The 11,793-nt window shown below is 42.8% G+C and overlaps 1 protein-coding gene across 1 annotated transcript; it reads right to left on the bottom strand.

The window, feature by feature from the left end:
* Positions 1 to 606: 606 nt before the first annotated feature.
* LOC116887977 (testis-specific protein TSX) lies at positions 607 to 7,428 on the bottom strand. Its single transcript, XM_032889415.1, has 5 exons — positions 7,287 to 7,428; positions 6,182 to 6,217; positions 5,546 to 5,579; positions 4,377 to 4,458; positions 607 to 723 (listed from the first exon to the last, which is right to left on the bottom strand). The coding sequence occupies exons 1-5, from the start codon at positions 7,378 to 7,380 to the stop codon at positions 607 to 609; spliced, it is 363 nt and encodes a 120-aa protein (XP_032745306.1). The 5' UTR covers positions 7,381 to 7,428.
* Between the last annotated feature and the right edge of the window lie 4,365 nt (positions 7,429 to 11,793).

Below are 11,793 nucleotides of genomic sequence, written 5' to 3' on the forward strand. Positions count from 1 at the left end.
GAGTCAGAGGCAAGTGGAAGCGACTATGTGGAGCAGGTTGGCCTAGAACTTCGAGATTCTCCTGCTTTACCACCCAAGTGCTCGAATGAAAGGTGTGCACTATCTAATCTGACTATTTCTCCATTTTAAAGGAAAAAGGCAGACCTCGAATGTGTGCCTCCAGCAGTACATGACAAATAACAGTACTGAAAAGGCAGAACACGAAAGGTCTTTTCTTGGACATTGCTTGTACTCAACAAAGCTGCATTAGTAAAAAAATAGACTCATGGTCTCTCTTTTACTCTTTGAACTCCACTTCCTAAAAAAAAGAGACCATGCCCACAAAAGCAAAATCTAAATAATTTCATACCAAAAAAAATCATCTGTGGGAAAAGGCACACATAAAACAGAGTAGATAAAAACAAACAATGTATCTCACGAAGGAACAGCAGCATGTTGCAGCTGCCTGGGAACTAGGCCAGATCACTACAACCTACATCACTACAGACTCCATCACCTTCGTACATTTCTTCTCAACTGATACCAAGGATAAGACTAAGCACAATTAATGGAGAGTCAACTCCTATTGTATTTCTCCTCTCTGGATGTCTTGCAACCCAAGGACACTTAAGATACATACATATACATGGAGGAGTTTGCTTTAATGTCACCAATGATGACGTTCACATTATCGTCAACGTCGCTGTCACTGTGACTGGCCTCATCATTTTCTTCGGTATATGCCTATGGAGTGATAAAGACACAGGGGAATATCAAAATGAAGTAGATAATTTTTGGCCATCAAAGGAGAACTTTTGTCTTAATGTTAACCCTACAGTTGATAATTCTTAACTGATGAAAGGGAAAGGTTGGGACAAAACACTAAACAGTTGTACCTTATAACTGGACTACTACTCTGTCCCACATCAAGATCATTAGTGTGAATACCTTGATTGAAAATGGACCTTGGGTACAGTGTTCTTGTAATGGTAGATGCTCACATTAATGAAAACACTGTGAATACCCTGAAGGAATTTGAGTTGGTTCTAGAATATTCTAGTGACTTTTGTTGCTGACTATAATCCTCAATTGACTTTTATTACTGCTTACATTTGTTTTCTTTCAAAACCCCAAAAGGAAATCTGAATGTGGAGATGCACATCTGCAGTCCTAACACATGTGAGGTGGAGGCAGGACTGAGGGCTCAAGGCCCAATTTTTTTTCCCTCCATCTTTATTAAATTGGGGCATTTCTTATTTACATTTCGGTTTCAGCCAACATCTAACCCTCCCCTCCCATTCCTTATGGGTGTTCCCTCCACCCTCCCCCATTGCCGCCCTCCCCGACAGTCTAGTTCACTGGGGTTCAGTCTTAACAGGACCCAGGGCTTCCCCCTTCCACTGGTGCTCTTACTAGGATATTCATTGCTACCTATGAGGTCAGGGCAGGGTCCAGTCCATGTATAGTCTTTGGGTAGTGGCTTGGTCCTGGAAGCTCCTGGTTGCTTGGCATTGTTGTTCATATAGGTCTCGAGGCTCCTTCAAGCTCTTTCAGTCCTTTCTCTGGCAAATACATAGGTGAATGCCAGCAGCAAACCACTGAACTGAGTGAGAACAACGGGACCCCCATTGAAGGATTCAGAGAAAGGCCCAGTTTTTAATCCCATCAGCCCTCAGGAGGCAGAGGCAACCAGATCTCTGTGAGTTTGTGGCCAGCCAGGTCTACCATAGTAAGTTGCATAGTGAGACCCTGTCTCAGAAATAAATAAGGAAAGAAAGGTGGGGGGTGTATATCTGTCCAGGTCTCATTCACATTAGCTCCCCAGGGTCAGTGTCCTGGCTTCAAGGCAGGCATATAGTAGCTACTTGGAAAGAATCACTATGTTGGAAGTAAATCCTCAATTTTCATGTATTCTATATTCACAAATTCACCTACTTATACTTAAATCAACACTTTAATTGCATTCTGGTCATTTCAGACATGCACAGAGAGGTGAACAATTTGTCACCTGGTATGTATTTTCCCAGCTGAGTTTGAACCTCTTACATTCTTGTTTCAGCTCTCAAACTTTAAGCACACATTCTCTGCATTGTTCATCTAATATCACAATTTTTCACATTTACATTCCTTTTGCTGGCAACCTCTACCCCAAGGCATAGTGTTAAAACTCTATGTAGTGTGTCTAAGCATGCAAGGCTGTGCTGTGCTGTGGCTTGTTCAAATTTTAAAGTGTGTGTGTGTGTGTGTGTGTGTGTGTGTGTGTGTGTGTGTGTGTGTGTGTATGTGTGTGTGTGTGTGTGTGTGTGTGTGTGTGAGAGAGAGAGAGAGAGAAGGAGAGAGAGAGAAGTGTGGAGTTGAGGCAACTTTCAAGGTTGGCTCTCACCTTCTCCCTTCTCTGAGACAGGATAACTCTTGTGTCTGCCATGCTACACAGTTCAGGCTAGCTGCCCTACAAGCTTCTAGACCATTCTGTTTCTGCCTCCCACCTCACCATAGGAATGCTGGGGTCACAGATTCAAGGTACCACATCTGGCTTTTTAAAAAACTTCATATGGGCTAAAATACCCTCTCACAGACCCACACTTAAGAAAATGATAATAAAAATATACAGGATTCCGGAAGCTGAATGGCACATAGTAAGGTAGTACTGTTACTACTCTTTCTGTATACTACTGTGCTTCAGTAATTCAGCCAAGAAAAAACTTGCTATGTGTACAGTCATGCTGTGTACTACAAAGGAAAATTCTTGGGTTATATAAATAAAAAGTATGTATAATAATTCTTATATGTATAACTCTTCTTATGCTAAATGTATATATGTATATATATGTATACACATGCTTAGTAGGGAACTGACTTGCTGTACTTTTAAAGCAATTATTCTAATCCAGCTCCTCTGAACCATTACTATAACAAATGTTGCTTCAACAGGACAGGCCTTCAAACTTTTATAGATCTATTTTTAATTATGTGTGTATATGCATGTATGTAGATATGTGCACATGAGTGCAGGTGCCCACAGAGACCAAAGGCACTGGCTACTCCTAGGGCTGGAGTTACAGTTTGTCATAAGCCAGATAATGTTTGTTGCTGGTATCAAACTTTGGTCCTCTGGAAGAGTCACAGCATTCTTAACCAGTGGGCCATCTCTCTAGCCCAATTCTTTTCACTATTACATTAGCCCTAAATCCTCTCCAGGATGAGTCACACCATCATGAGTCCTTTATATGACTTGATTTATAGTCCCTTACCACTCCATTATCAGTTTGTTTGGATTTTTTTTTTCTGGAGCTGGGGACCGGACCCAGGGCCTTGCGCTTGCTAGGCAAGCACTCTACCACTGAGCTAAATCCCCAACCCCTTGTTTGGATTTTTAAAAAAATTCTTCTCTCATACACAACATTTTGGCTGCATTTCTCCTCCTTCCACTCCTCCTAGTTCTACCCCCCTGCCCCATGACCTAACCTTTCCCCCAGATTTGTTTGGAAAATTTTCAAGTGAGGCTTTCTAAAATGAATGCAATATGGGCTGCAGTTACCTCAACACTTAATAGTTGTCATTGTTATTCCAGAAGTCCTGAGTTCAATTTCCAGCACCCACACTGTACAGCTAGCTCACAAGCTCTTATAACTCCTAACTCTAGGGGATCTTACTTCTGGTCCCAGAAGGCACTATCACTCCTGTACACACATAATCACAGAGGAAAATAAATCCTAAAATAAATAAAATATTTTAAAATTACAAGTACTAATTTACTCCCTATGTCTTTGTGTATATTCATGTGGAAGTGAGAAAACAACTTAAAGATGTCAGTTTTCTCCTTCCATCAGGTGCTTCTCAGGGATCAAACTGGGGTTTTTCAGATTTGGTGGAAAGCGCCTTCACCACTGTGTCATCTTCCTGGCTCCACACATCTTGATTTTTGCCAATGGGTTCTGAGGATCCAACTTGGCTTGCCAGGCACATATGGCTAGCACCTTTGTTCACTAAGTCATTTCCTTGGCCCTCAACATGTTATTATCATAAATAAATGTCATTTTTATGCGATCAGTATAAGGAAGTATGTCTAATTTAGTAAGACCAAAAAAAATCTTGTCAGTTTTGAATGGGCTCCATTTTAAAATATGAAATTTAAATTTATATATATTCTCTAAGTACTTATCTGTCTATGCATCTACCTATCTATTTCCATTTAAGGACTCCAAGAAGGATTTATGGGAGGAAAACAATTGACCACCAGTTAAATACATTCTTAGTGTGGTTCATTTTTCAGTGGACATCATTATCCTAACACAACACCATATCTATTATATCATGTTTAGAGTTCATCTATCCTTGACATTTGTGTTTTTCAGGGTCCCATCTTGGTGTGTTTCTGCCTTCCTTGGACTACTTACAGCTCGGCAAGTGTCGCTATCATTGGTACTGCTGACTTTGTCCTCTTGAAGAATATCTTGCAGGCGAAGAAATTCAGTGTGGCTAGAGAAAAGTGTCAGAATAATAAAAAATACTGGAGAATTATTTGTCTGAACACTAGACTGCATGCAATTCAGAAACCCATGTAGTAATCTGTTACTTAAAGTAAAATCAGGGGCTAACAACCAAGTAAATGATTGAAGAACTATGACTGACTTCAGAATAATGCCTTGAACAAGATATAAAGCTGGAGGATGGCACCAAGAACAACTTTTTCATTGGACAAATTAAAGAACCAAAATAATGAGGTGGATGTGTTTTTTGACTATACTTTTGTTCTAGTTTAATTGCCCCAAACATCGTTGCACTTTTATTGGCTTACCTGATAGATGTATTTTGTTCCCCAAATGCTTTTCTCTAAAAAGCTTCAGTTTTGGAATTTTTATCCAGTTTGTTCTTGGTTTTGGTTCAGGTCACAATTACTAGCCTAATTTTGATATTCATAACAGAAACAGATTTGTCAGTGGTCACTAAATGATTTGACTATGTTGAGATTTTTGACCCTAGACCATCCACAAGGAAGAGTGTGCACTTTTCAAGGCAGGCTAGACCAGGATTCTGCAAATAGGTGTGGCTGTGCTTGTGTTCCCACTCTCTGTTCGCCTGAGATAAATAGGCTACATTTTCTCCTAGAGTTTCTGGGAAGTTAGTTATCAGTTCTCTGGGACACTGTGCCTCATTCACTAGCCTTAGCAACTAGAATGTACCTGACCTTGGGAACATCCCCCCTGAAAACTGAATACAAAAGAAAAGTTGCTATCTACTATGTTCATAACAAGGGCTTCAGAACAGTGTGAGAAATAAAAATCCAAAGAAAACATGTTAGCCTTATTGCAGTAACACTTTTTTTTTTTTTTAAAGTCACAGCAAGTTACCAGTTTCAAGACCTTGAGAAGACCAAAGGCTCTTTTCTCTTGGGGAAAAAAGATAGACTGGCAGCTACTACTCTCATGGAAGTGTACATTTCTGTGCTGTACATCAAATCATGTAGCAAGGTAGCGCGGAATGTGCTTCTTGTTCGCTTGGGTGGAAATTGGCTGCTGACACAAGATGACCACTGTCCATGTGAATAAAGTATTACACAACTTACCCCAGTGGCTCATCTTCCTGCTTATCAGCATCATCTGTAACCATGAAAAACAAAATGTGAAAATGCACATATGAAGCGAAGGGTGGTAGGAAGGAGAAGAAATTGGGTTGGAAAGTCTCTTCGACTTGAACTGCAGTGGGGTGGAGCAGGAGACCCTTACAGGCTCAACGATATTGTTGAAACTAAACACAACAGAGGTTTTTGTTAACAACGTATGGAATAGTTGGAGTTTGCACCCTTTAAACTAACAAGGATATAAAAGAAAAAGAAAAAATGTAAAGTTGTCTTTTACTACTTTTTTAGTGTTTTAAATTTTGTATTTATACATAGAAAATATATAGAAAAGAAAAATAGTATTTTCATTTCTTGTTTTGATTATATGTGAGGAAACTTGCAAAAATTCCTTTAGCCCTAAATTAATTTGAGCATACTTGGCACTTTGGCGAACAAGTTAGATTCTTGAAATATGCTAAGGGAAGAACCTGAGCTGCTGGCGCTCCTTCTGATGAAGGCTTAACAGTTGCTTTTTTTAAAAAAAGACCTAGACTTGCAAAACATAAATAAAAACCAAAATGACAACAACAACAGAACCAAAAATATCAAAGGGGTGGGTAGGCTCCAAGGTGCAATACTTGCCCAGATCAGAGGAAGGTCTACGCTTGATTCCCAGAACTGAAAGAAACAAGAGAGAGAAGAAGAAAAAAGAAAGAAGATTAAAACATACACAGACTCAAATGCAAATAAACTCATATTTAACACGTTAGAAGTCAAAGCACTTTGAAAATATCCTTACATGTACTATTCCATGTTTTAGATACAGGAGCAAGAATGTGCAGATTTTATGGCCAGTGAGGGGAAGTTATGGGGGGAAGGTTAAGCAACTTTATTGGGTTTTTTGTTTGTTTTGAGGTAGGGGGTCTCACTATATAGACCTAGCTGGCCTGGAGTTCTCTATGTAGAGCAGGCTAGCTTCAGATTCAAAGAGATCCGCCTACCTTTGCCTTCTGAGGGGCTAGCATTAAAGGTATATGTTACCACATCTAACTCACTTTGTTTCTTGTTTTGTTTTGTTTTTTTAATGCGGGGGTTTCTCTGCACAGTCCTGGCTCTCCTGGAACTCACTATGTACACTAGAGTGGCCTTGAACTTAGCGATCCACCTGCCTTTGCCTCCTGAGCACTGGGGTTAAGGGTATGTGCCGCCATTGCCAGCTTTCCTGATTACATTCTTAAGGAGAAAAAAATGAATCCAAAGTATACGTTAAATGTCTTGGTTTATAGGGTTTTTGTTATTGTTCTTGAGTAGCTCCTTCAATTTGATCTAGGAGCAATACCAGATGACCCACATTCAAGGAGAACATAGAAAGAGGACAGTAACTGCCGGCTCACACTGGAACATTCTAATCTATACCAACAATCCTTTCTAACAGTCTCCCACCTGTAGGTCCACACGGTTTACTAGGTAATAATGAGTTAGCTCATTCATAAACGTTTGTGTTGGTCATCATTTTGGTTACCTCCAGTTAAAGGGACAGCTTTGGAGAAAACTAAGGCTCCTAGGATGATGTTACTTAGATATCAAGGGAAAGGTGGCATGAGAAATAAAAAACCTGGGGAGACAGGAGATGGTTTCCCATTTGCCCCTGGGGAATTTGAAAGAAACAGTGTCCCTGGACTCATGCCCAGAGGAGTCACTTTCCTCCTTTCGGTAACTGTAAAAAAAAGAAAAAGTAGGTCTTTACCTTTGAAAAGCCATTCTTCTTCATCTTCGTATTCCGGAAAGTCCATTGTACCGTTTTCTGCTTCAGAAGTCTTGGGGTCTTGCTCTTTAGCCATAACTCCGGGATTCGGCTCCTGTCGGGGGAGACCTGTTGGTGTAGCTGATACCCAAGTCTAGGTGGGTGCTGTGAATGAAGTTCCGAGGGTTTGGGCCAGAACTTCAAGCCTGTGATGGGTGGAGGGTAGGACTGGGGTGGGGTCAGAGTTCGGGGGCGGGGTCTGGAGAGCTCCGACTGTTAGGAATGGGTAGAACCAGAGAAGACACACCCCTATAGTATCCCAAATGCCTATCTTCCATCAAGGTCTTAGAAAACACTGACGTCTACATTTTCCTTCAGCTGGGGTAGAAGTATTAAAGAAACCTCTGTGATCTAGCCAATACTGGGATGAGGGAGTAGGTCCTGTGTACTTCCTTTTACTGGTTCAGATACCAGATTTTCCAGCAGTGGAGCTTGTCCTTCCCAATCTACCCTTCCAGTTTCCGGCACTTGTGTAGAAAAGGAGGTTGGGTGGGATCAGCTGGCAGTAATGTAGGAAGGATACGGTGGCTGCGAAGAAGTAGGTAGGAGATGAGACCTGGAGGAGAGGAGGGCTGGGAGCAGGCACCGAGTTCTGCGGAGGTGTAGTATAAGAGAACTTGTTATACCTTATCCCCCTATCCTCTAAGGGCATAGGAAAGGCTGGGGTCTGGGTTCTCTCTCCACTAGGGTGGAAATGCTTAGGGGTATGTGAGCAAAGGCTGATGTCTAGGAGGCATTCCTACATCCTCTTTCACTGTGTCCCGGAACTCCCAGAACTTGACTTTCCTTATCAATCAACCGGCACAGAACGTTAGTTCCCAGCAGTATTCAAAGAGCGCAGATGGTGGGGGTGGGCACGGGGCTGGAACCAGCACATAACGGGTGGGGTTCGTGGCAGGAGCTGTGGGGTTGGTTGAGTGGGGAAAGATGGTGATGGGCAGAGAGGTGGGACAGGAACTAGAGAATAGCACACTTTGGTAGTACCTACCCTAATGTGCTTCCTCATTAGAGGGCTTAGAACAAACACACCCGCTGCTAGGTTTCAGCTCAGTGGGAAGTAGCAAGAAAATGTCTGATCTAGTTAAGGCGTGGAGGTGGGCTGCCCTATATTCTTCCTTTTAGTGCATTAAATATTGAATCCTCCTACCTTACAAAACCAGCAAGAACTCACTGCACAATTGGACTTTCCAGTGGCTCTGCACTGAACATCAGATTTCCAAGCAGTCCTTGTTGGGTACTGAGCCGGAAGTGGGGGGAAGGGATGAACAGCGGCAGGGCGCAGTGTGTATGTGTGGTGGCCCACAGGTCTGGGGGACTGGAAAGTGAGATGGTGTGCTGGAGGGAGACAGTGTGCTGTAGGAAGAGACTGTGGCACCTGTGTAGCAGCAGGCAAAATGCTCATCGATGCCCTCTGAGGGATGATACTAGAAAACAGCAGCACTGTTTTTCCTTCAATTACCCTAGAAGCACAAAAAAATGTCTGTTCTCTAGAGAATATTTTCTTCACACAGAGTCTCAGTATGTAGCCCCACTTGATCTGAATTCACTATGTATATTAGACTGGCCCCAACTCACAGAGATCCACTAGCCTGCCTCTGGCTTCCCCCAGTATTGTCATTAAAGAAGTGAACTGCAGCACTGTCCTCTGGTTACTATTTTGTGAGGGGGCAGCCGGTCCTGTGCTTTTCCTTATATTGGGTCAGGTAATGGCACACCCTATTTTGCAAAGATGGCCTCACTGTGCAGTATGACACTCTTTCTCAGAGACCTGTGTAGACTTTATTTAGATTTCCCAGCAGTAATTGTGAAGCCTAAGGGTCACCTGGCTTTGGGAAGAGGAGTAGGGGAGTTTAGTATGGGAGAGGTTGGGAGTTTAGGGAGAAAGTCACATCTCTGTAGTATCATAAACATCACTGGAACACTTAGAAAATACTAGATTTTCCCTCAGCTAGGATGGATACACAAATATCTGTGATCTAGTTACTATTAGGGAGGAGAGGGACTGGTTTTTTGCTGGGGCGGGTACTAGTTTTTACCTTATAAAGACACTAAGACTTTACTGGTGAACTTGACTGTCCTTCAAACCTACAACATAGACCATTATTTTCCCACGTGGCACTTGGAGAAGGTTGGGGCAGGGCTAAGGTGGTGGGGAAGGGCAAGTCAAGTGTGTGTTGGGGCCAGGTGGGGAGTATAAGACTAGAGATGTCAGGCCTCTAAAGTATCCTGAAGGCTCCCATTCACTGGAGGGACCCAGAAATAACTGATGTTCACTCTCTGTCACTTGATTGTGATAAGAAAACATGACTTTTTGGTTGTTGTTGGGGTGTATGTGGTTGTTGTCGGGGTGTATGTGGTTGTTGTCGGGGTGTATGTGGTTGTTGTCGGGGTGTATGTGGTTGTTGTCGGGGTGTATGTGGTTGTTGTCGGGGTGTATGTGGTTGTTGTTGGGGTGTATGTGGTTGTTGTTGGGGTGTATGTGGTTGTTGTTGGGGTGTATGTGGAGGTTTGGATCATAGTTCTTCTTTCAAGTAGTGGGCCTCTCTTCTTTTACAAAGATCTTAAAACCTTGTGGGGGATATTGATTGTCTTTCTAAACCAAACAGAATCAAACCAAACAGAATGAAGCCAAGCCACCTAAGGTAACCTTAACTTATCTTACCATTTGATTTTGAAGTTGTGCTTAAGGAACACAGAAAATGGGGCTGGGGCGCAGTGGAGAGAGATAGGAAGGTATGGCTGGGGTGGGGGTGGGGGTAGCATGGGGGTTCTAGGAGGGTAAGAATAAAAAAGTCACATCTCTGTTACATCCTGAAGGTTCATTGTGGTTGGAGGGCCTAGAAAATACTGCTGCCCGAGTTTTCTCTCAGCTAGGTTGGAACTGTGAAGAAAATGTCTGGAACCCAGTTAATATGGGGGGTAGCAGGGTGGGTTGGATAGTCTCTATGTTCTTCCATTCACTGGGTTTTATAACAGACCTCTTATGCCTTCTAAAGGTGCCAAGACTTCACTTCTAACCCTGGTTTTCCTTCCCATGGACCTGCACAGGCTGTTAGATTTCCTAGCACTACTCATGGAGCATACAAGGTGGGCTGTGAATTGGGGTGGGTTGGAGGGTGGGATGTGGATCAAGCGGGTACAGGTGGGGGAGTGTATGAGGAGAGCATGTCAGACCTCTGTAGTATCCTAAAGGCCCACTGAATATTCTAATGTCACATCACCACTGGAAATTTCAAAAAATGCTGGTGCCTAGGTTTTCTCCAGCTAGGATGAGAAGCTAAGACAATGTCTGTGATCTAGTTCATGTTTATCTGTATACATAAACACACATTGGTGGACAAAGACCTGTTTCTTGCTCTTCCTTTCACTGGGCTATGGGAGGTGATCCATTCTGCCTCTGGCTCTGGTACTGGGTCTCCTTAAGTTGTAACAGTTACAGAGATCTTACTAAAGAGGTTGACTAGTCCTCCCAACTCTGCAGATCATTAAATTTCCCAGTAGTACTTGTCAAGCCCAGAAGGCTTGTCCCCTTGGCCTTCTGGCATACAGAATGTGCTCTTACTGACAGTTAAAAATCAAGCAAGCATATTGAACTCACCCACATTAACTGCTTGCTCCCCATAGGCATTTCTGCCATCTTTTCATATCAGACATTTCTGGAGTCCTTCTGGGTTCTAGTTTGCTTTCTACTGAGAAGCAGCTTCAGAACCGTCTTAGGGGTTCAATTGTGATAAAACACTGTGGCTAACACTGACTTGGAGAAGAAAGGTTTTATTGCAGCTTACCATTCTCAGGTCACAGTGAGGGAAGTCAGGATAAGACTCAAGGCAAACAATCTGGAGGCAGGAACCGAGGCAGAAGCCTTGGAGGCTGCTTACTGGCTGGCTCCCGTGGCTTGCTCAGCCTGCTTTCTTATGGAATCCAGGACCACCTGGCCAGGGAGGCAAGGTCCACTATGGGCTGGGCCCTCTCACAGCAATCATTAATCAGGGGGAAAAGCCCTACAGACTTGCCTGCAGGCAGTCTGATGGAGGAATTTTGTCAGGTGAGGATGACTCAGCCTGTTAAGTTAAAAAAAAACTAGCCGCACAGGAGATAAGGTTTTATTTCATCCCTTTAGGTATTTTCAAACTTCCCTCTGAAACATCACAAACCAGGCTGTTATCGCTTTCATTTCTCTCAGCATTCCTACCTTCCAAGGTCTTACCTTCCTAGGTCCATTAAGCAATGCCCACTCAACAGCTTTTCTAGCTGAAAGTTCCACACTCTTACCACAATCCTTTCCAAAATGTGGGCAGCTCTGTCACAGCAGTGACCATACTGGTACAAGTTTCTATTTTACTTTGCTTTTTCTTGCTGTGGTAAAATACTGAACAAAACCAATTTGGGGAGAGAAGGGTTTATTTTACCTTACAATGTATAGTCCATCACGAAGGGAAGCCAGGGCAGA

The sequence above is a fragment of the Rattus rattus genome, chromosome X (genome assembly GCF_011064425.1).
Source record: "Rattus rattus isolate New Zealand chromosome X, Rrattus_CSIRO_v1, whole genome shotgun sequence".
NCBI classification, from domain to species: Eukaryota; Metazoa; Chordata; class Mammalia; order Rodentia; family Muridae; genus Rattus; species Rattus rattus.

Excerpts from the sequence above, each read along its gene's own strand:
- LOC116887977 (XM_032889415.1), bottom strand. The coding sequence starts at position 7,380 with ATGGCTAAAGAGCAAGACCCCAAGACTTCTGAAGCAGAAAACGGTACA. Across the intron at positions 6,218-7,286 it reads AGAAGAATGGCTTTTCAAAG|TTCTGGGAATCAAGCGTAGA; the intron begins GTAAAGACCTAC and ends TGTTTCTTTCAG. Across the intron at positions 4,459-5,545 it reads CAGGAAGATGAGCCACTGGG|CCACACTGAATTTCTTCGCC; the intron begins GTAAGTTGTGTA and ends ACTTTTCTCTAG.